Below are 21,752 nucleotides of genomic sequence, written 5' to 3'. Positions count from 1 at the left end.
ACCTTAATTAATTTAACAATGCAACAGGTCTCGTAAGCATATAATTGATATTTGTATATGTTTGTATATGTGTGTGTGTTAAGTGAAGGTGACAACTGGCTGTTTTTTTTTAAGACAAATGAATAGGTCAAGACTACCTGAATTGTACAAAAAAACACTGTAGAAAGGCTTGTATATTTCTCACTGGTACATAGTCTGAATCCGGGTCCGTTCGCGCCCATTCACGTTTGCACCCACTCATATTCGCCCCCTTTCACTTTCACACCCTACATGTTCTTAATTGGTTTTGTGTTTAATAACTCTGTAAGCAAGTGTTTTCTTATAAGTATAATTGTTGTCATTGTCTCAAAATAAAGTGTTGAATAAATCTTAATCATGTTTTGGATAGGGTATAGTTAAAAATAATAATAATCCTTTCTAAATAAAGTGGTATTTTGTCAACGTTTTATTTTGTGTTGAATAACTCTTAATCATGTTTTGGTTAGTGTATTGCTATTACTTTGTTTCATTGCCTTGTTTCAAAATGAAGTGAGATTCTGACTATGAAACTTGCGATGTTTAAACAGGAAGTTTCAAAAGCATGTGTAAAAGAAGAAATTAACCGTTGAGAGTGGAAATCTGTACATGACAGATATCACTATAGTACGACTTTGAAAGTAAAACAGTTCCATCCTTTTGTAAAACAGTCTTTGGATATACCTATCACATTAATGTTTGAAGGGTCTTAAGCTTTTTCAAACCATATAAGTCGGTATGAAACACCAAAATGGAATGAACAATAACCGATTAAGTTTTGTAGTTTACAAATTCTAAACTGGTTCCCGTCAAACTACAACACTTTGTTCGGGTGTAGTGGAAAACAAGCAGAAACCAGTTAGTTTGTATAGTAAATATGAAACCGAGTGTAAACTGGTTCCTGGCTGATAACTACACAATGATCATGCATAATGATAACACAAGCAGATTCCAGTTTGTATGGAAAATAGTAAATACAAAACCAAGCGCGGTAGGCAGAGAAATGTAATGAAATTCAGGTCGGCAGTAATGGAACAATGACTGCGTCATTTTCCAAAAATCAGAATACATTTTTCAAATTCTAAAATAAATATTCCTTACAGGTAACATCTGTTCTACTTGCTTTAGAAACCTTTTTTCAATAAATAGCCGAAATGTGGAGAAAAACTTTTTAAGGACAATCACCATATGTTTTTGTATCATCCCTATTTCATAGGTTTCAATTGCACACTCCTATATTGTGACATGTTTTCGGTTTATAAATTTTTGTCTTGACAACATATGTATTCTTGGAAGACTTATATAGATGGTTCAGAAGTAACCCCAGAAAAAACAGGCATTTCCTATTTTATTCTTATATTTATAATTCTATCTAAAGTATTAACCTGTCGTGGATAGTCTTTATTATTCTCCATGCTATAGATTGCTGATAATGGAGATAGAATATTTGTTCCCCCCATGTTGGCCATCATTTCATTTTGATGAAGTTTTGCAGCATTAAGACTTTCCTTATTATATTGTTGACTTCTGAAAAATATAGAATGAACATTTTGGTGACTCAATTAATAACAAAATCGCCATGAACTTAAGATGCATGCTGATTTTCATATTTGTTTTTTTGTAAGTATCGGAAAATTTTGATGTCGATAGCTTACAATGTTTATGCTGTCATTCCAACTTATGACATATATACTGCTGAAAATTGATATCCAACAAATATTAATGAATTCATTGTATTTTTCATTTCAAAAATGCATAATTTGCCTAACTACCCCAGAAAATATTGAATGTGCACATATTTTACAACTTACAAACATTCAAATCAGATTTCACCCTTATAGGTATTTAGTAGGGGAAGTAATACCCTATCTCAAATTTAATTGTAATGTTCTATGAACAATATAACATAATACAGGTAGTTCAATACCTACCTGTCAAATAAAAAACTGTAATTACTTCCAAATGACACAATATTGAAAAGACATCCAACAGGTAAACTCTTCAAGAAAAGGAGTAAAGCTGCTTTAGATTTTTCCATTCTATCTCCATTCATACTACCTGTACATGTAAATGTAGAAATTATAACAATATCAACAATGATGAAATCAAACAAAAGTTTAATTGTGGACCTTTTGGACTTCAATGTGCACAATTTTAATCAAAGAGCAGAATGCTCTGAGGGATACGATTGCCATAGTTTTCATTGACACATGTATAGCAGTTCTGCCGAATTTTCATTAAACAAATGCATGAGATTTGGCCAAAATTTAAAAGATCAAAGAGGTAAAAAATAGATCCAAGAATACTGCCGCAAAAAAGCATGAACATGCGTGAGTCTCAAGCATTTTTTGCCAGTAACCCTGGTATAGCTGGATAGTATTATTCTCTTAACTAATTCAACTGCACATGCAAAATGTAACAATCTAAATAGTCACTCAACTTAAAGAATAGCCAATCCCCGTTACAAGTGTATGAGCCATGTACTTATTGTGTTTTATCGAATTATAGTTATCCTGTACCATTGTAAACTCATACCACTAAAAAAAAAATTGTACCAATGCAAACTCGTACCATTGCTAACTGGTACCAACTTATTTAAATGCATTCAATTGGTTTTAAATGATGAATATACATGATATACGTTACTTTCACCCAATACCTCTTAAGTCTGTAAAATGTATATAATTTGAAAGTACAATGACCAATTTGTAGCTAATGTTCCTTGTATATTGGATAGAAAATACTGTGGCAGATGTAGATAATTAGGCAGCAACCATTTGATTTTCTGGGGGGGGGGTCGCTTAAAAAATAGATTGTTCTTCGCCGAAGGCGAAAAAAAAAGTTTGCACAGAAAGAAAAAAACCATAGCTCTGGATTAAATTCTACAGTGGCGGATCCAGAACTTTTCCTAAGGGGGAGCCCGCTGACTGACCAAAGAGGGGGCCCGCTCCAGTCATGCTTCAATGATTCCCTTTATAATCAACCAAATTTTTTCCACGAAAAAGGGGGGGGGGGGGGGCCTAGCTGGATCCGCCTATGTTCTAGTTTGAAAGATCAGTTAAAACATTAATGCTTTAAAACATTCTTTATTTTTGTCTAAGTTTTCATTTAACTCCTGTGTAAAATTCAAGTAATTCAACTTTATTTCTATTAAGTTTACATACAGAAAGAAACCCATAAAACATTCTATTTTTTAATATATTTTTCTGAATGGAACAACTTCCCAGTAGTAAAAGTTAACTTTTTTGATTCCAATGCCGTGGTACAAGTTAACTTGCTTCCGTATCTTATCACCGTAATTCTAGGAGGAACCCTAAACTGGACCCCTGTTTTCACTTATCGCTACACTGACCTTCGGTGCGAAGCTATAGAACGGCGGACCAGTTTAGGAGGAACCCCATTTCTTACTCTTTAATTATTGAAGTTCCTTTGGGTCAGAGGGCATGACTCCTTTCCGTACACACTCCTCTGTTTACATTGAGATCGTTCTTAATATAATACGACGTTTATGGGCATTAACGAGTTAATTCTTCTTGACGAATACTTCGAAAAGGGAGACAACTCGAAACGATAATATGGAAGATTCCATTTCTGCTGAAGGGGTGTTATAGGTGATTTTTACGATGAAACATTTATTTTAATTTAAATTATGCATATGATTTAAAATTATGCAACAACAATAGCCCTCCATATGCAGACAGACATAGAAAGAATCACATGAGTTTCAAATTAATCAATGAAACGGGGAATCACTCAATCTGATACCCCTTGAAATCAGGAAAACTACACGCATGTGGGGTCTCACTAATTAGCGACAAAAACCGTCAAGAAGCGACAAGAAGAAAAAAAATAGTGACAAAAAGCAACAAGAAGCTATTTAGCGATAAGAATACATTTTGTTATCACATACATCAAAATATTTTTTTAGGATTATATTGAAAGATGAAGAAATAAAAAAAAATTGAGGAAGAGATTGTGTACTTTTTATTATCATATTGATAGATGAAGAAATTAAACATGTGTAAGAGCAAAGGAAATGTGAACGCTATAAAATGAAAATAAAAACAAAGATTTGTCACCTTCCTTTTGAAGGATTTAATAAAACAAAAACATGAAATATTATTTCCTTCCTAACTATACAATTATTTTTTCCTGATAGGACCAACATTAGCTGTGGCTTCACTCTAAGGTAATACACAATTAAGAGCATCAAATGAGATTAACTAGGTGTGTGTCCTTTGTTTAATTGCTACAATAACATCCATTAACACCTTCATCAATTACACGCACCAGAATATACAATTATTGTACCGAATAGTGAACACCTGTTGAAAACTCAAGATTGTCATCAGTTCATAAACATGATAAATATCGTTAAATGAGACAATACACTAAATACTAGTAAAATGATGAAAAATATTCACATTTTAATTATGTTTTCCTCTTGTTTGATTTCAGTTCTTAATTTGTATTTCACAATTTATGTATGTATTTTCTGGACAATTATGCACAAATAATGCATTTTGCAAGTTAATTATATATTGTACAAAAATAGTTTTAAAAACAAATAAAAAGACAAAATATATTATTGTTCTACAACACAAGTAAAAGTAATACCATAAAACAACAGGGTAAAGGTAATTTTTCCTGTGATACCTTATAAAATATCATGTAAATAAATGTAGCAACTGAATTAGATTTACAAGTTTTATTTTTTTCCCATCAAAATTAACTTTCCTGTCGTTGAAATTGTTTTCTTTTGCATATTTTTTTAATATTTATTTCGAATAAGTAATATAAATAAAAAAATGTTTTCTTGTCGCTAAATAGTTTCTTGTTGCTAATATTATTCTTTTTGTCGCTTCTTGACGCTTTTTGTCTCTACAATTCTTTTTGTCTCTAATTAGTGAGACCACGCATAGGCATTAATACATAAACAAACCGTGACTTCCGATTTGGAACAAGAACGTTTATTAAATGATATGATGAATGGTTCTCCATTTCTTTATGAGAGTACAGTATCAAATATCAGTTTCATAACGGTAAAAAATAGTTCCATTTAAGTTCTTGTGACAGAAATAGAATTATCGATCGGCTTTCAGAGAACTCTCGCAAGTTATCAAAATTTGGGAATTCCCTCTGATGTGTTTCTAAATTTATAAAAACACTAAATATAAATACTGTTTAATTCTGATTTTCCGTATTGTTAAAAACACGCATATAAGTCAAGGAAAATATCACACATGAAGATTATGGGTAAAACATTACAGGAAAGTTGTTTATGTTCAATTGTTTTGCTTGTTTTTACCTTTTAAAGCAAGACAATCATAATAATCTGAGATGTTGCTGAATGTTTAGAATAAAACGAATGACGTGAGGGAGTGTATCATAGGGTCAACGGTAAAAGTCTACAGATTGCTTGACAGCAATCGTATCCAAAAAATGTAGACCAAATCCAAAATCTAAATACATGAATTGATTTAGCATACGAGTCCAAAGTATTCAAGACTTTGAATTAAACAATATTGAAATAAGTCAATAGACAATCTACAGAAAGTATTTGTAAACTGCTGTTTTGGCACCTTTTTCCTAAATGGTTTGGGCCACTACCCTCAAAATCAATCCCAACCTTCTGTTCATGGTATGGAACCTTGTGGTACAATATCATACAGATTATTAGACTTATACTCAAGTTATAATTCAGAAATATAAGAAACAAAGTTTGTTTGCCTATAATACTGAAATGGATTGGGCTATAACATCCATAATCAATCCCAAACCTTCCTTGCGAGGTATGTAATCTTGTGGATCTCTCCATTTAAAGACAATTTATTGTCCCTGAAACAAGAAAAATGCTTGCTGTTGAAACATGAAAATCAGAGTTTCTTTGCCTCTGATTCCTAAACAGTTAGGACCATAACCCCAAAAAACCAAACCCAAAGTTTATTTGTAGTATTCAATCTTGTAGTAAAATTTGATAGAGATTCATACTCTTATACTCAGGTTATTGTCTGGAAACCAAATGTCTTAAAATGACAACAGCATTGACAATGTTATAACATTATACGACCAAAATATTGGTTGCAACAGTATTACCTGATCTGTCCATAACAAATATAAATTCCCTTTTAACATTTCCACAATGATTCTTCAAATCTGGTATAAAATTCAACATCAAAACATCTTCTTTTAATAATCCATCTGAAAAACAGTGACATAACTAGAAAACAATCCATAAAGTTATAATTATTATTCTGCCTCAGTACAATCAATGTGTGTTTGTGTGTTTACAGTGCTATGAGGGTTTAACTTTAAGATTATCTTTCATAGTATAAAATAAAAGAATCCTTCATCTGAGACACTTCTTCACTTGTTTTTGTAATTTGCAGAGAACCAAGACTACAAAAAAGTCAATTGATAGTTGTTATTATACCACATTGTTTATTGTGTGTTGTATTTTTGACTTTGATGCTTCTGCACTTTTTTTGTATTGTTTTTCTAGGCTTAAGTGACCAAATGGTCTAAGTAGTTCTTCTACTGTAATCACTAGCTAGTCAACACTGAGGCTGTGAGTTCAACCCTACTCCTGCAGTTGTACTTGACTCTAATCTTACTGGACTAGGATTGTCAGTTTTCCTAGTGAAGGTATATGTAATACTTTTTGATTTTCCTGTGGCCTAAAATGACCTTATCATACCTTCTCTTCAAGTAAAATGTTGTTCAGAGATGATGGTTAAAAGGCCTTTAATTTTTTATTTACTTAGAACAATTTAAAACTTTAGCCTCACTGAACATTAGATACAGCAACAGGTCAGAACAGGTATTCTACACAATGTATTTTGCTTGATGCAGTAAAAAGCTGGAATATTGATATCAATCTTAAGTTAAATTGATGTGTATTTTTTCAGTTTCCTACAGCTTCAAACTTTACATTTGTGCATAACATGCACATTCCATAATTGTTTCATTGGTACTAAGTGTATATACATACCTTCCTTGGTCTTCAGTGATATTCATAAATCCAGAAATATCTGCATAATTATTTTCCCCATAAAACAACATATATTCCAAGGTTGTTATTATTTTCTTACCTTTACTACGATCACCAACTTCTAAAATTGCTTCTGGCTTAGAAACATCATCATACGACACAGAAAATTCCAAATCTCTGTTTTGATGAACTATGTCCTTTAACTTTATCTGAAATATTTAATACATGTACTGTGGAATCATTATTATTCGTTGGATACTAATTTTCGTAGATTTCGTGGGAAAGTTGAACCACGAAATTAAATGTTCAACATAAGAAAACTGTCTCATGGCTTGTATGCAGACTTCAGCAATACCATGAAATCAAATATCCACAAACATGTAAGTTTTCCTCAATCCACAAAAATTGGTACCCACGAAGATAAATGAATCCACAGTATGAATTTTAACCTAGTTTATTATCAATTTAGCATCTTTAAAATAATGACATCATGAGTCTACAATTGATGTGTTACATATTTGTTTTAATTCATTTTTTTGTACATTAAAAAGTATGGACTTTGCTGATTATCAAAGGCCATAAGGTGACCTATAGGTGTTTATTTCTGTGTAATTTGGTCTCTTGCGAAGAGTTGCCTCATTTGCAATCATATCACATCTTCTCTTTATGTCCAAGCAACTAAAAGTGTGTGTGTTTGTGAGGGCCGGGGCATATTGTTTTACCCCTGTTCCTCTATTCCTATCAGTATTTGCTCTTTTGGTAGTTAGTTGAACTTTGTCTTTTATTGGAGTATTAACTTGCATAAGAGAAGCGTGCTGCCATGCTCAATTTATGCATTTTAAAATAACACTTTGCATCTGAGGGGGCATTGATTGTGACTCACAGACACAATAATATCTCAAAGAAAGTCCTACATTGTCTTTGTTATAATACAATTAATTCAGAGTGGAGTAAGGAGCATCACTGAAGAAAAGAAAAATCCAGCATTTTTTTTATTTGTAAAGGGGAATAACTCTAGAATTGTAGAAGTGATGCCCCTAAAACTTCAAAACTGATCTGTGTATAGTGGTAACAACTTCACTCAAAGCTAAACAAAAAGCGACATCATTTAAATCTATTTCTGCTGAATGTTTATCATCAGATATCTATCTATGCCTACCTCTGCTGAATGTTTATCATCAGATATCTGTGTATGCCTACCTCTGCTGAGTGTTTATCAACAGATATATGTCTATGCCTACCACTGCTGAATGTTTATCATCAGATATCTGTATATGCCTACCTCTGCTGAGTGTTTATCATCAGATATCTGTCTATGTCTACCTCTGCTGAGTGTTTATCATCAGATATCTGTATTTGCCTACCTCTGCTGAATGTTTATCATCAGATATCTATCTATGCCTACCTCTGCTGAATGTTTATCATCAGAAATATGTCTATGCCTACCTCTGCTGAGTGTTTATCATCAGATATCTGTCTATGTCTACCTCTGCTGAGTGTTTATCATCAGATATCTGTATATGTCAACCTCTGCTGAATGTTTATCATCAGATATATGTATTTGCCTATCTCTGCTGAATGTTTATCATCAGATATCTATATATGCCTACCTCTGCTGAATGTTTATCATCAGATATCTGTGTATGCCTACCTCTGCTGAATGTTTATCATCAGATATCTGTGTATGTCTACCTCTGCTGAATGTTTATCATCAGATATCTGTGTATGTCTACCTCTGCTGAATGTTTATCATCAGATATCTGTATATGTCAACCTCTGCTGAACGTTTATCATCAGATATCTGTATATGCCTACCTCTGCTGAATGTTTATCATCAGATATCTGTATATGTCAACCTCTGCTGAATGTTTATCATCAGATATCTGTATTTGCCTACCTCTGCTGAATGTTTATCATCAGATATCTGTATTTGCCTATCTCTGCTGAATGTTTATCATCAGATATCTGTATATGTCAACCTCTGCTGAATGTTTATCATCAGATATCTGTATTTGCCTACCTCTGCTGAGTGTTTATCATCAGATATCTGTGTATGTCTACCTCTGCTGAATGTTTATCATCAGATATCTGTGTATGCCTACCTCTACTGAATGTTTATCATCAGATATCTGTGTATGCCTACCTCTGCTGAGTGTTTATCATCAGATATCTGTGTATGCCTACCTCTGCTGAATGTTTATCATCAGATATCTGCAACTGTAAATCATCTCTATAAGAGCTTAGAGATTTGATTTTGTGATGACCCTTTACTGATGCAGTGAATCCTAACTTAACAGGTTGTATTGAGTTCCTTGTATCTCTTGCATCTCCAGCTAAAGGAAAATTATAAAAGCTATCTGTTAAATGTATTATTTAAAATTTGTTCAAGTAAATTCAAACTTAAATAATACATAGGCAAACAGGTGGCACATGCTATTTTGCAATCTTTATGGATGTGTAGCCTAAGAAACATGATTTATGTTTAAAGTAAAGTCAAGACTGTATAGTCTAGTGACAATCTACATGTATATCAAATGATGGGAACAAAGTTTGTCTAAATTTCAGTCTTTTTATTGTTGCTGTAACTTAGCCAGGTGAGCTAAACATCATTTATAACAATAAAATACTGGGTCATTAAGTATTAACACAAGTTGATACCATTCTTTTCAGACAAATACTCAGTACCATTTATATGTGTCTTATACTAAAATTACGAGGTCCAATTTGTCAGCCGTCATCACGTAAAAACGATGAATCAAAGAATTCAACTTTATATATAACTAATATTCTACAATGGTGTTGATTAAAAATTACACCACTCCAGGCTCATTTGTTTTCCACGTAATTAATATTGCCAATAATTAAGAAGTTCCGGGTCGAGTCCGACACCGATACCAATAGTATATTCAACTGTTACCTATTACCTTATCTGTACGTTCCGCATCTGACAGGCGCACCACCAAACGGTGTATTTAGAATTTTGCTGTATACTGTTGAGTAAAAAATACTCCATTCCAGGCCCTTTTGTTTTGCAAATTAATAATATTACCAATAATTGATAGGTTCCAGGTCGACGGGTTCAAACAAAGATTTGAAAGAAGAGAAAAATGTGCATCTTATAATTGGCATGATTCTATGAGATGACAATACCAAATACTAAAATAAGGCATACGCATAGTTATATATTTCAATTTAGTCACGGAACCGCGATATCACGGGTGTGTTCTAGTGTGTCTTAAAACTGCTCATTTTTGTTAATGATGAGCGAACAATACTTTACAAGAATACAACAATATTATTATACTGAACCTGCACACCTGTGAATTTTCCTTTTGTTCCCTTATGCCTTAAAGATGTTATAGGATTTACTTTGGTTAGAAAAGAAGTTTATAAATTTCGTACCATTTCTATTCTTTAAACTAATCATTTTTGTTAATGTTAAGAATATTGTTACACCTAAATTGGAAACTTGTGAATTTTCCTTTTGTTCCCTTATGCCTACAAGGTATTACAATAAATAATATTGTTTTGTTATTTGAGCTTGTATAGACTAACCTGATGGATATCTAGTATTCAAAACATATGGCAACACAAAATTCAGATCCCCATCTGGTTGAACAGTTAACTCTACAACATATGCCATGGTCAATACAGCAGTTTCCCCAGCATCCAAGTTACCAAGCTTACACACAAAAATATCTCCAGCATATTCACTCTCTGATAGAAAGAAAGCAGCTTGACCAGTAGATGTAGCTTCTTCAAAGGTTATCTTGGCCTAGAAAAACAAATATTGTTTTTAATTCCTAAATTGTGAGTAATTTTATTATTTGAAAAGCTGAAAACAATTTTAATTATACAATGACTGTATTATAATTTTACTGCAGAAGTTTTTGTTACATTTAAATGCTATATACAATGAACTATTTTTTGGAATATTTTCAGCAGCATAATAGTATAAAATATCAAAATTCATTACATAAACAATTCTCATTGGATCTGAATGTATGGCCCACTTACTCATATCATTATAAAGGGACATAACTCCAGAATAGTAAAAATGAGGCCACCCAAATTCAAACTGGATCTGTGTTTTGTGTTAATACACACTGTGCATAAGTTTTTACAAACAGTGGTAAAGGCAAACTAAAGTTAGAGAACAGAAACAAATAATTCTTCCATTTATAAAGGGGCATAACTACAGAATGGTAAAAGTGACATAATCCAAATTCAAACTTGATCTGTGGTTTGTGGTAAGAATATTGTGTACAAGTTTGCAGAGGTAAAATAGCAATGAGTAGATACCTATATATATCAATGTAGAATTTTTGGGTAAATTAGCTTTTACGGAGATCGAGTTGGGTCCATTCCAGCTTTGGGTTGTTGTTTAATTGTTAAATGTAGCATGGCTGCGTCCAGGCCTTATTTTTTGGATGGCAATATTCGAAGCAATTGTTATGAAAATATGGACAATTTACTGTGATAAACTCACATACTATGCAGCAAACACCTAGATAAAATGCAGGCAATAGATATAAGGATGTTCTTCGATCCCTGACAGGAGGTAGTGACCTCACAATGAACAAGCAAACGTTGACTTTCAGTTCCCCTCTATTAGCTACTGCTGAGGAAGCTCATGTCAGCCCAATGTTACACAATCCATCTCCCCCTCCTATAACTGACCAGCGAGTACATGTACGTCGAGAAACACCCCTCTCGGTCAAGCCGTCTAGACACCCGAAAAGTACTACAAGTATTCAGTCCAAAATTGAACAGTTAGAAGCCCAATGTGAACATTTGAACCTAGAGCTACATAAAGCTAAACTAGAGAAAGAACAGTCAAACCTCACCAAAGCTCTGGTCGTAGAACTACAGGCACTCCCATCGAAGGAGGCAGAACAAACCCCAATCTCAGGTATACAAATTAAAAAAGCTAAGCCAATCACTGATTATTTGATTCTTACGTCTCTTGATTCCATTGAAGAAGAGGGCCATATAGTCGAGATAGGGGGTGGATCTCGTATTCAAATTGATTGTAAGAAAACGTCTCTGAGTCACGTCACATTAGAACAATGGGGTTTTGCAAGCCTTGGTATACTCACAGAACTCATTCGTACTGATGAATTGTCCCCCCTAGAGACTAAAGGTTACCTAAGTTATACTCAAAGCATTTTTAGACTAGCAGCCAATCATATTTGGCATAGTGTTTTGTTGTACGATAAGGAATACAGGGACATTCAGGTCAAGGAAGGCTTTAAGTGGGGGGATCCACAGAAGGATTTGCAAGATTTCCATTTAGTTCTCAAGAATAACAGCTTAACAACTTAACAATGCGTACTTTAAGTGCAATGAATAAATCAGGTCCGTCTGAAAATTTGAAGGAGAATCCAGGTTCAAAGCAAAACTCAAGGAAAAGAGGTCCATTAATGCCAGATGGCAGGGAAATCTGTCGTAAATTCAATTCAGGAACTTGCGAGTTTCAAAGGTGCCGCATGGCGCATAACTGTGCCATTTGCTACTCTCGAGATCACAAAGCAGTGGAGCACAATTCAAATCAAAGCGCTGTAAGCATTGTGTGTTGGTGGCTGTGCCACAGGATTGTGTATGCGTCTAGTGTGATTTGGAGCCAAAGGCTCTAAAACCGCCGCTGGCTAGCCTGCTTTTGCAGGTGAAAAGAAAGCCGAGTGAGTAAGTCTTTTAGCCAGTACATAGCCTCTACACTATTCAAGACTTCTACAATGCCTCCTCGCGACAGCACACGGTAAACTAGGGTCTAGTATCCTATGCATAATTGTAGAGGATCTTGGAGCAGCAAGGGCCCCAGAGATGCAGTGTGTAGGCCCACCGGTGTGTGGACACGCCCTTACACTCATCAACCTTGCCCCAGCTATGGGAAAATAGCCGGATAGATGAGAGTCGTAAGCCAAGAAAGGCAACCAATCTAGGAGAAGGAACAACTCCAAAATCAAACCGGTTAGATAAGGCTCGTAAGTCATGGCAGACAGCTTATCTAGAGGAAGGATACCTTGAGAACAAAATTCCTGGCCCTCCAGGTTGGGGGTTGAGCGCAAGACCAACTATCTCGCCTTTAAAAAAATCAAAGTTACAGAAACATTGACAAACAGAAATACATTTACCGACTCGGAAGAGAGGGTCTCTTCAACAACAAGAGACATGACACATTGCAGGGAAAGCGGAAACGAAGCTGCAAAGCCGATTAACCTTCTGACACCTAAGTCAACCTCCATACTTGGGTCCTTGAATGTAAGAACCATGTACCAAAGTGGCAAAGCAGCAATCATAGCCAATGAAATGAAAAAGTACAACATAGAAATACTAGGGTTGAGCGAGACTCGATGGATTTCAACTGGTAAGACAATGCTTGCTACTGGTGAAACTATTTTATATTCTGGACACCAAGAGGATGGTAGTCCACATACAGAAGGAGTTGCCATGATGATGTCAAAGGAAGCCAATAGGGCACTTATATCTTTTTTTTTTTTTTTTTTATTTGTTTTTCAGTAGTCAGGCTTTTACAATCCCTTTACATCACCACCTGACTATGGTGTTAAGGGGTTTGATATATATGTATACAACAAAAAATTGACTACATTATTTTCTTCTAATGTGAATATATATTATTTAAATATTAACATTATAATAAAAAGTGGAAAAGAAACAATCACACACACATACACACACTCTCGCACTTGCATTAACATAACATAAATCAACTTGTGTATTGCAAAGAAAAATGTTATCTTTGTAAAGATCTGCTCTTTATGAACTGTAAGTTTCATTTTTTATTTTATATGATTTGAATCAAAAGTAACGGTGACTAATCAGTAAAAATGTAATCTAATGGGGCCCAGAATTTTTGAAAATAAGGTGTGGTACCATTTTTCTTTGCTATATAATGTTCATTTTCCTGATATTTTCTTATTTTTGCTAATAACCCTATAATACTTGGTTTCTTTTCATACAATTTACATTTGTATATATAGTTCTTTGCAATAATAATAATCAAATTCAACAGTAAACTCTCATTTTGAAGACCAAGAAAAATGTGCTTCTTAGATAATGTAAAGTTCACAAAATATCTTTTCAGTTTTTGTGAAAAAGTTTGCCATATAAAATGTGTTATTGGACATTCATAGAACAAATGCTCCATGGTTTCATCAGAAACCTTACAAAAAGTACAAAGCTTTGAATCTTTAAGTTTAACTTTATATAAGAAAGTGTTAGTTGCAATTATTCTATGTAAAAATTTATATTGAAAAGTTCTTAAATAAGTGTCTTTACATGATTTTCTTAAAATAACATAATATTCTGACCAATCTGCAATTTCAATACCTAGTGATTCCTCCCATTGTAAGAACTTTTCTGTTGGCAGTTGCACATTTCTGTCAACAAGATCTTTGTATACAAACTTTGCCTTTTTGTTACACAATAATCTTTCCAAAAAAATATCAATACAGTTAAAAGTTTCAAAATTTACATGAGCAATCTTTTCTTTAATATATTCTCTCATATACTTTGGAATGTTAGCAATGAGACCATAATACTTTAAAAAATTATTTGTTTGAAGTCTTGGTCCTATCTGATCAAAATTACAAAAGTCCTTAGTCTCTAAGTTAATTAGGTCAAACAAAGACTGCACTCCCCTTCTATGCCACTGAATAAAATACGGAAAATCTACTAGAGGTGCAAAATTTAAAATATCTAATGACAAAATATCTTGAACAGAAATATTGGTAGCAGGCTTTGCTACATGAAAGCTAAAAAATACATCCTTCCAAAAAGGATTGCTAAGACTATCAGAGATTTCTCTGAGTTTCTCCTTTTGAAAATGCAATACCCTTTCTCCACCATACTGTTCAAGGTTTTTTAATAATAATGATTGCCAACTACCATATAAATTGGATGAAAACCTCTTTATCCAGCCAATCTTAAGGTATATATTAAAAGGATGTATATTAATCATATTTAAACCTCCTTGTGGAATATCTCCGATTAAAGTACTTCGTCTAATTCGATCAGGTTTTCCATTCCATATGAATTGAAAGAATAAAGTATTCAACTCATTTAATTTTGATTCTGGCAAGTTGGGTAGTGCAGTCAACAGGTGAATTAATTTTGGAAGTGCCAAAGTCTTGATAACAGTAATCTTTCCCATTAGGGTTAATTTTCTATGTTGCCAACTCTTAAGAATGCCTGACACTTCCTTTATCTTTTTGGAGAAATTAATTTCTGGCATACTATCAAGATCTAAAGAGAATTCAATTCCCAAAAGTTTAAAATTTGAATAGCACCACTGAAGTTTTAAATCAGGACAGAGAATCAGATCTGAATACTTTTTCTTCCCAACCCACACAGCTTTAGTTTTAGAAGAATTAATTTTTAACCCAGATACTTTTTGGAATGAGTCGAAACAATTTAAAGTCTCCCTCAAAGATGTTTCAGTTCCATCCAAAACAAGGAAAGTGTCATCAGCATATTGACTCAAAAGGGATTCATTTTCATGAACAAAAGTTCCCTTTATTTTGGGGTTTGACCTTATTTTCATAGAAAGTAACTCAACACCTATAATAAAAAGATAAGGGGAGAGGGGGTCACCTTGTCTACAGCTTCTCTCCAAATTAAAGAAGCTTGAAAGATGGCCATTATTTATAACACAACTTGATGCTTTCAAATAAAATACTTCAAACCATCTGCATATATATGGCCCAAAATTGAAACTCTTCAATGCTTTTTTCAAAAAAGACCATTCAATAGAGTCAAAAGCCTTTTCAAAATCTACTAGTAGTAAAAGACCAGTTTTGTTATACTTTTCCAAATAGTGCATCAAATCATACAATAGACGTGTATTCTCACCCATAAATCTATCTTTAATAAAGCCTTTCTGACAGTCACTGATAATAGATGGTAAAACAGGTTTTATTCTATTAGCAATAACGGCAGAAGCAATCTTGGTGTCAGTATTCATAAGGCTAATTGGGCGCCAATTAGCTAGATAACGTCTATCTTTATCTTCTTTTGGAATACACGTAATGACACTTTGATACTGAAATTTAGAAAATTCCCCATTCTCATAGCCAAAATATAATGATCTAAAAAGAAAAGGTCCAATATCTCGCCAAAAGACTTTGTAAAATTCTACAGTATACCCATCTGAGCCTGGACTCTTTCCATTTGACATAGATTTTAGAGATTCTGCACATTCTTTAAAAGAAATATTACCCTCACACAAATCCTTCTCTTCTTCTGTGAGTTTAACATTGTGCTTGAAAAAGGAATCATCATCACATTCCAGATTTTTACTTGAGTATAATGTTTTATAAAAATTCATTTCTTCTTGTAAAACTCTAGATTGATCTGATATATGTTTTCCATTTTCATCTATGAGCTCAGTTATCGTTTTTTTAATAAAATTTTTCTTTTCCAATTTACAAAAAAACTCTGAACACTTTTCCCCATTCTCTTGCCAGTTAGCGTGGGATCTTAAAAAAACACCTTCAATTTTTCTTTCTCTTATATTTTCTAATTCTAACTTTTTCTGGTTTAAAGCTGCATGAATTTGACCATCAGGAGATATGTTCATATGATTTTCCAAACTTTGAATGTCATTTTCCAGTAAAAGTGTTGCAGCTTTTTCCTCTCTAGCTTTTTGAATACTGTAACCAATAGACAAAGATCTAATTTTCATTTTTATCAACTCAAAAAATACTTGATCATTGCATGAGAGTTTAACATTTAACAGATTATCTATGTTGCCTGATTCATAATATTCTAAAATACTCTCATTTATACATGTTTTAACTTTTTTGATATAGTCTAAATCTCGCAACAGTTGGGAGTTAAATTTCCAATATCCCTTTCCCCGCTTTGCTAAACTGGCAGAAAAGGTGAAAGTTATAGCAGAATGATCTGTCTTATACCCAGGAATAATGTTAGTATTTTTCATGAGTGAAAACAGATCCTCTGTGACTAGAAAAAAATCAAGCCGACTTTGTTTTATGGGTGAGCATTGACGCCATGTATATTTTCTATCGTTTGGATAACAGGTCCGCCAAGGATCTAATAACTCAAGACTTTCTACTATTTCTTCAATCTTTTTTCGTGAGTTTGGGTTTCTATTATGAATAATATTGTAAGTGTCTATGTTTGTATCTTGTACAACATTCCAGTCCCCACATAATAAAAAGCTAGTATTTGAAAATGATGCCATTTTCTTATAAATGTCATTAAAAAATGAAGGTTCATCAGTATTAAATCCATACAAACAAACAAAAGTAATGCGTTGACTTGACAAGGATAAATCTAAGATAATATAACGACCATCTATATCAATAATAGAATTATGCACTTCAAAATCAAGACCTAATTTGAACATAATACTGACACCTGCACTTTTGTTACTATGATGACTGAAAAAACATGTATTTCCCCATTCCTCTTCCCATTTTTTTTCAATATCTTTATTACTATGGGTTTCTTGAAAGCAAATTACTGAAGCATTTTTGCCCTTCGCCCAATCAAAAACATCTGTTCTCTTTTTTGAATTAGAAAAAAGACCCCTTACATTCATAGACAACACTGTTACAATATTATCCATTATCATATAAAACAAAACAATATTTCAAACTTGAGCAGATAAATTCTAACTTAAAAACCAATACACAATCATAGTTTATACAATCATACACACATTCAACAATAAGATGACACTTTGGCATAGATACCTGTAAAGTCATTTTTGTACAACAAAATTTCATTTACAGTATGGCATTTAATTATTTACAATATAAAGATAGTTGTTTTCTAAAGACAATGTATTAATTAGTATATATATTTAGTTGAGAGATTCATGATAAGTAAAAATAATAAAAGATTTTCGTTATCTCCCTTTGATTTGTAATTAATTTTTTTGAGTTATCTCCCTTCAATAAATATACAGTTATCTTCAAATTAAGAAGGGTTCACTCAAACAAAAATAAATAGAATTATATATATAAAAAAAAGTACTTTGAATCAAATATGAATTCAAATTATTTAAATCAAATTCAGAGAGATGCATTATAAGTAAATAAATTGATAATATGCACAGCCCAGATTGTTTTAATCTTATTACATGTACTATCTTTCATTTTTTACAGTGATGAAACATTAAGCAATGTATCAAATAAGGAAATGAATTTCAATGACCTTTTTTGTTTTTGTTTTTCAGTTTTTGTTCAATATTGTCAAATAAGTCAAATCTAATTCTACTCCCATCCTGCTGCTTGGCATAGACATATTGCAATTATAAAACCAGACGTTTTCAAAATGTTCACCGTTTTTTAATCTTGTCATCAGTCCTAGGTTACGCTGTGTAATATCATCATGGAACTTGATGTCATTTTTTAGCCCTCTCTTCTGTCTCATAATTTTAATTTTCAGTTCAGTATTGCGTACTTTAACAATGATAGGTTTTATGTGTCCCTCTTTCCCAGGAATTCTGTGTATTGCCTGTACATCATCAGGTTTAATGTCTACCTTTAACTCTTTGTTTACCATATTAACAAACTCATCTCTCAATACCTCATGAGGCCTTTCTGGGTAGTTGAGCATTCTGATGTTATGCTTTCTACTATACTGTTCATTATAATTTCCAAGCTTAATTGCATCAATAGCTCTATTGTTGTTATCACTTACTTGTTCTTCTAATTTCTCTATAGATTTATCTTTTGCCCTCACACGTTCTCTCAGGTTTTCATTGTCTATCATCAGAGAATCCATTTGATCTTGTAACTTTCCAGTTGTCTCCCTTACTTTTGCTTCAATTTTTTCTGAGAAATTCTTTTCAAAAGTTAATAATAACTGTTTAACAATGTTGGTAACAATATCTTTTAAGTCTTTTTGTTGAACCAAACAGTTAATTGCACTACTTAAATCATCTTTAGTAACTGTTACCTGAAGGGCCTTTTTGATTTCACTAAGAGTAGTTTGAATACTAGTCATGCTATCAGTACATTCCAAACTTTTATCTTGGGAACCTATAAGTTCAAGAATAATAACAGCAACATTTCGAACAAAGCATAAGCGAATAAGAGCAAACTTTATACAGTGCTATGCACCAACAAATAATGCCGATGAAATTGACAAGGACAATTTCTATAACACCTTAAATGGAATTCTAAACCAACAAAAAGGAAAAGATCTAACAGTACTGATGGGCGATTTCAATGCCAAAATAGGAAACAGCAATATGGGGTATGAGCAATCAATGGGAAATCATGGACTTGGTCAAATGAATGAAAATGGAGAAAGATTTGCAGAATTATGTGCCAATAACAAATTTGTCATTGGAGGAAGTATATTTCCACACAAACGCATCCACAAGGCAACATGGGTATCACCAGACCATGTCACAGAAAACCAAATTGGCCATTTCTGCATAAACAACAAATTTAGGAGATTGCTCCAAGATGTTTGTGTAAAGAGGGGAGCAGATGCTGCATCAGACCACCACCTCCTGATTGGAAAAATAAGAATGAAACTTAAGAAAGTATACACCATGAAAAACTCATCAAGGGTGAAATACAATGTCAACTTCTTGAAAAAACAGAGAAAGAACAGTTCAACATAACACTTTCAAACAAATTCCAGCTGCTAGAAGAACTTGATAACATCGAAGACCAGTGGAGTCAGATAAAAGAGGTAATAAACAGCACATGTGAAGAAACTCTTGGTAGAAAAACACACACCCAAAAAGAATGGATTACACCAGCCACTCTTAGGAAAGTTAATGAGAGAAAATAGAAAAAAGAAAAATTGAATAGAAGCAAAACTAGAAAATCAAAAGCTGATGCTCAAACTGACTACAACAAAACCCACAAGGAAGTAAGACAGTGTGTAAGAAAAGATAAAAGAGCATACATTGAAAATCTTGCCTCACAAGCTGAGGAAGCTGCAAACATGAGAAACATGAAAGATCTGTATGATACCACCAAAAAACTTGCTGTCAAATTTAGACAAACCGGTCAACAAGTTAAAGACAAAAATGGGAAGGTTCTTACCACTATTGAAGAACAGATTGCTAGATGGGCCGAATACTTTAAAGAACTTCTGAATAGACAACCCCCAGCTAATACACCAGTTATCAACAAAGCAGATGAAGAGCTTCACATAAATCTTAACCTTCCTACAAAAGTAGAAATTAAACAAGCTGTAAAAAAGTTGAAGTCAGGAAAGGCAGCAGGTCCAGACAACATTCCACCAGAAGCCCTAAAAGCCAACCCAGACCTAACAGCTAACCTCTTACATAAACTTTTCCGTGATATATGGCAGCAAGAAGAAATGCCTCAGGAATGGAATGAGGGCCAACTGATAAAACTACCAAAGAAAGGCAACCTTAAAGAATGCAAAAATTACAGAGGAATTGCATTATTATCAGTGGCAGCAAAGGTACTGAATAGAATTCTCCTTGTACGACTTCTAAAGGCTATAGACGAAAAACTCTGTGAACAGCAAGCCGGATTTAGGAAAGACCGATCATGCATAGATCAGATAGCCACACTACGCATAATAATTGAACAGTCCTTAGAGTGGAACACCTCGTTACTGATAAACTTCGTTGACTTCGAAAAGGCATTCGATAGCTTTCGATAGCTTGGACAGAGAAACCCTTTGGAACATCATGGCACACTATGGAATACCACAACCTTTCATAAACATCATCAGAAACTCCTATAACAACATGAAATACAGAGTTATACATGAAGGCAAGCTCAGTGAGAGTTTTGATGTTAAAACTGGAGTAAAACAAGGCTGCCTGCTATCACCTTTTCTTTTTCTCTTGGCAATAGACTACATCATGAAAGAAACAACTGAAGGGAAAAGAAATGGAATCCCATGGACAATATGGCAACAACTAGAAGACTTGGATTTTGCAGATGATATAGCCCTGATATCCAGTACACAACAACAAATGCAAGAAAAAACATCCCTTCTCTCTTCAATATCTTTAAAGCTTGGACTCAAACCAAACGAAGAAAAAACAAAAGTTATGAAGATCAACACCAAAAGTAAACAACCAATAAAGATGAACAACACCAACATAGAAGAACTAGAGGAGTTTACTTATCTAGGAAGCATTGTCAATATAGAAGGAGGTACAGACGCTGATGTAAAAGCAAGAATCAACAAAGCCAGAGTCATCTTTAACATTCTAGGGAAAGTATGGAGTGCCAAAAACATCTCAAAAAGCACAAAAATGGAAATTTTCAATTCCAACGTTAAATCAGTGCTCTTGTATGGATCAGAGACATGGAGAACAACCAAAACAATGTTGTCTAGACTCCAAAGGTTCATCAACTACTGCCTAAGAAGAATCATGAACATCAGATGGTTCCATAAAGTAAGAAATGAAGACCTATGGAAAAGAGCTGGACAAGAACCCATTGACATCCAAATGAAGAAAAGAAAATGGATATGGATAGGCCACACACTGCGAAAACCAGCAAGCAGCATTACAAGACAGGCACTTAAGTGGAACCCTCAAGGAAAAAGAAACCGAGGACGACCAAGAAACACCTGGCGTAGGGACACAGAATCGGAAATAAAACAGCAAGGACACAACTGGAACACACTAGAAAAGCTTGCCCAAAATCGAGTTAGATGGAGGGAGTTCGTCAATGGCCTATGCTCCCCGGAGGAGCAAAGGGCCTAAGTAAGTAAAGTAAGCACTGTAGGCAGTTAACCAAAAACC

The 21,752-nt window shown here is 33.6% G+C and overlaps 1 protein-coding gene across 2 annotated transcripts in view; it reads right to left on the bottom strand.

Moving 5' to 3' along the window:
* Positions 1-21,752, bottom strand: part of LOC134712021 (von Willebrand factor A domain-containing protein 5A-like) — a 78,298-nt gene that overhangs the window by 28,743 nt on the left and 27,803 nt on the right. For both annotated transcript variants that reach the window (XM_063573112.1, XM_063573115.1), the window contains exons 4-9: positions 10,562-10,781; positions 9,191-9,339; positions 7,107-7,215; positions 6,112-6,216; positions 1,947-2,073; positions 1,401-1,542 (exon numbers count right to left, since the gene is read on the bottom strand). In XM_063573112.1, the coding sequence (XP_063429182.1) occupies positions 1,401-1,542; positions 1,947-2,073; positions 6,112-6,216; positions 7,107-7,215; positions 9,191-9,339; positions 10,562-10,781 (852 nt within the window). The remainder of the gene's footprint in view (positions 1-1,400; positions 1,543-1,946; positions 2,074-6,111; positions 6,217-7,106; positions 7,216-9,190; positions 9,340-10,561; positions 10,782-21,752) is intronic.

Source organism: Mytilus trossulus, chromosome 3, assembly GCF_036588685.1.
Source record: "Mytilus trossulus isolate FHL-02 chromosome 3, PNRI_Mtr1.1.1.hap1, whole genome shotgun sequence".
NCBI lineage: Eukaryota > Metazoa > Mollusca > Bivalvia > Mytilida > Mytilidae > Mytilus > Mytilus trossulus.
Note: the sequence above shows the minus strand (reverse complement) of the source record. Positions and strands in the feature narration are given on the sequence as shown.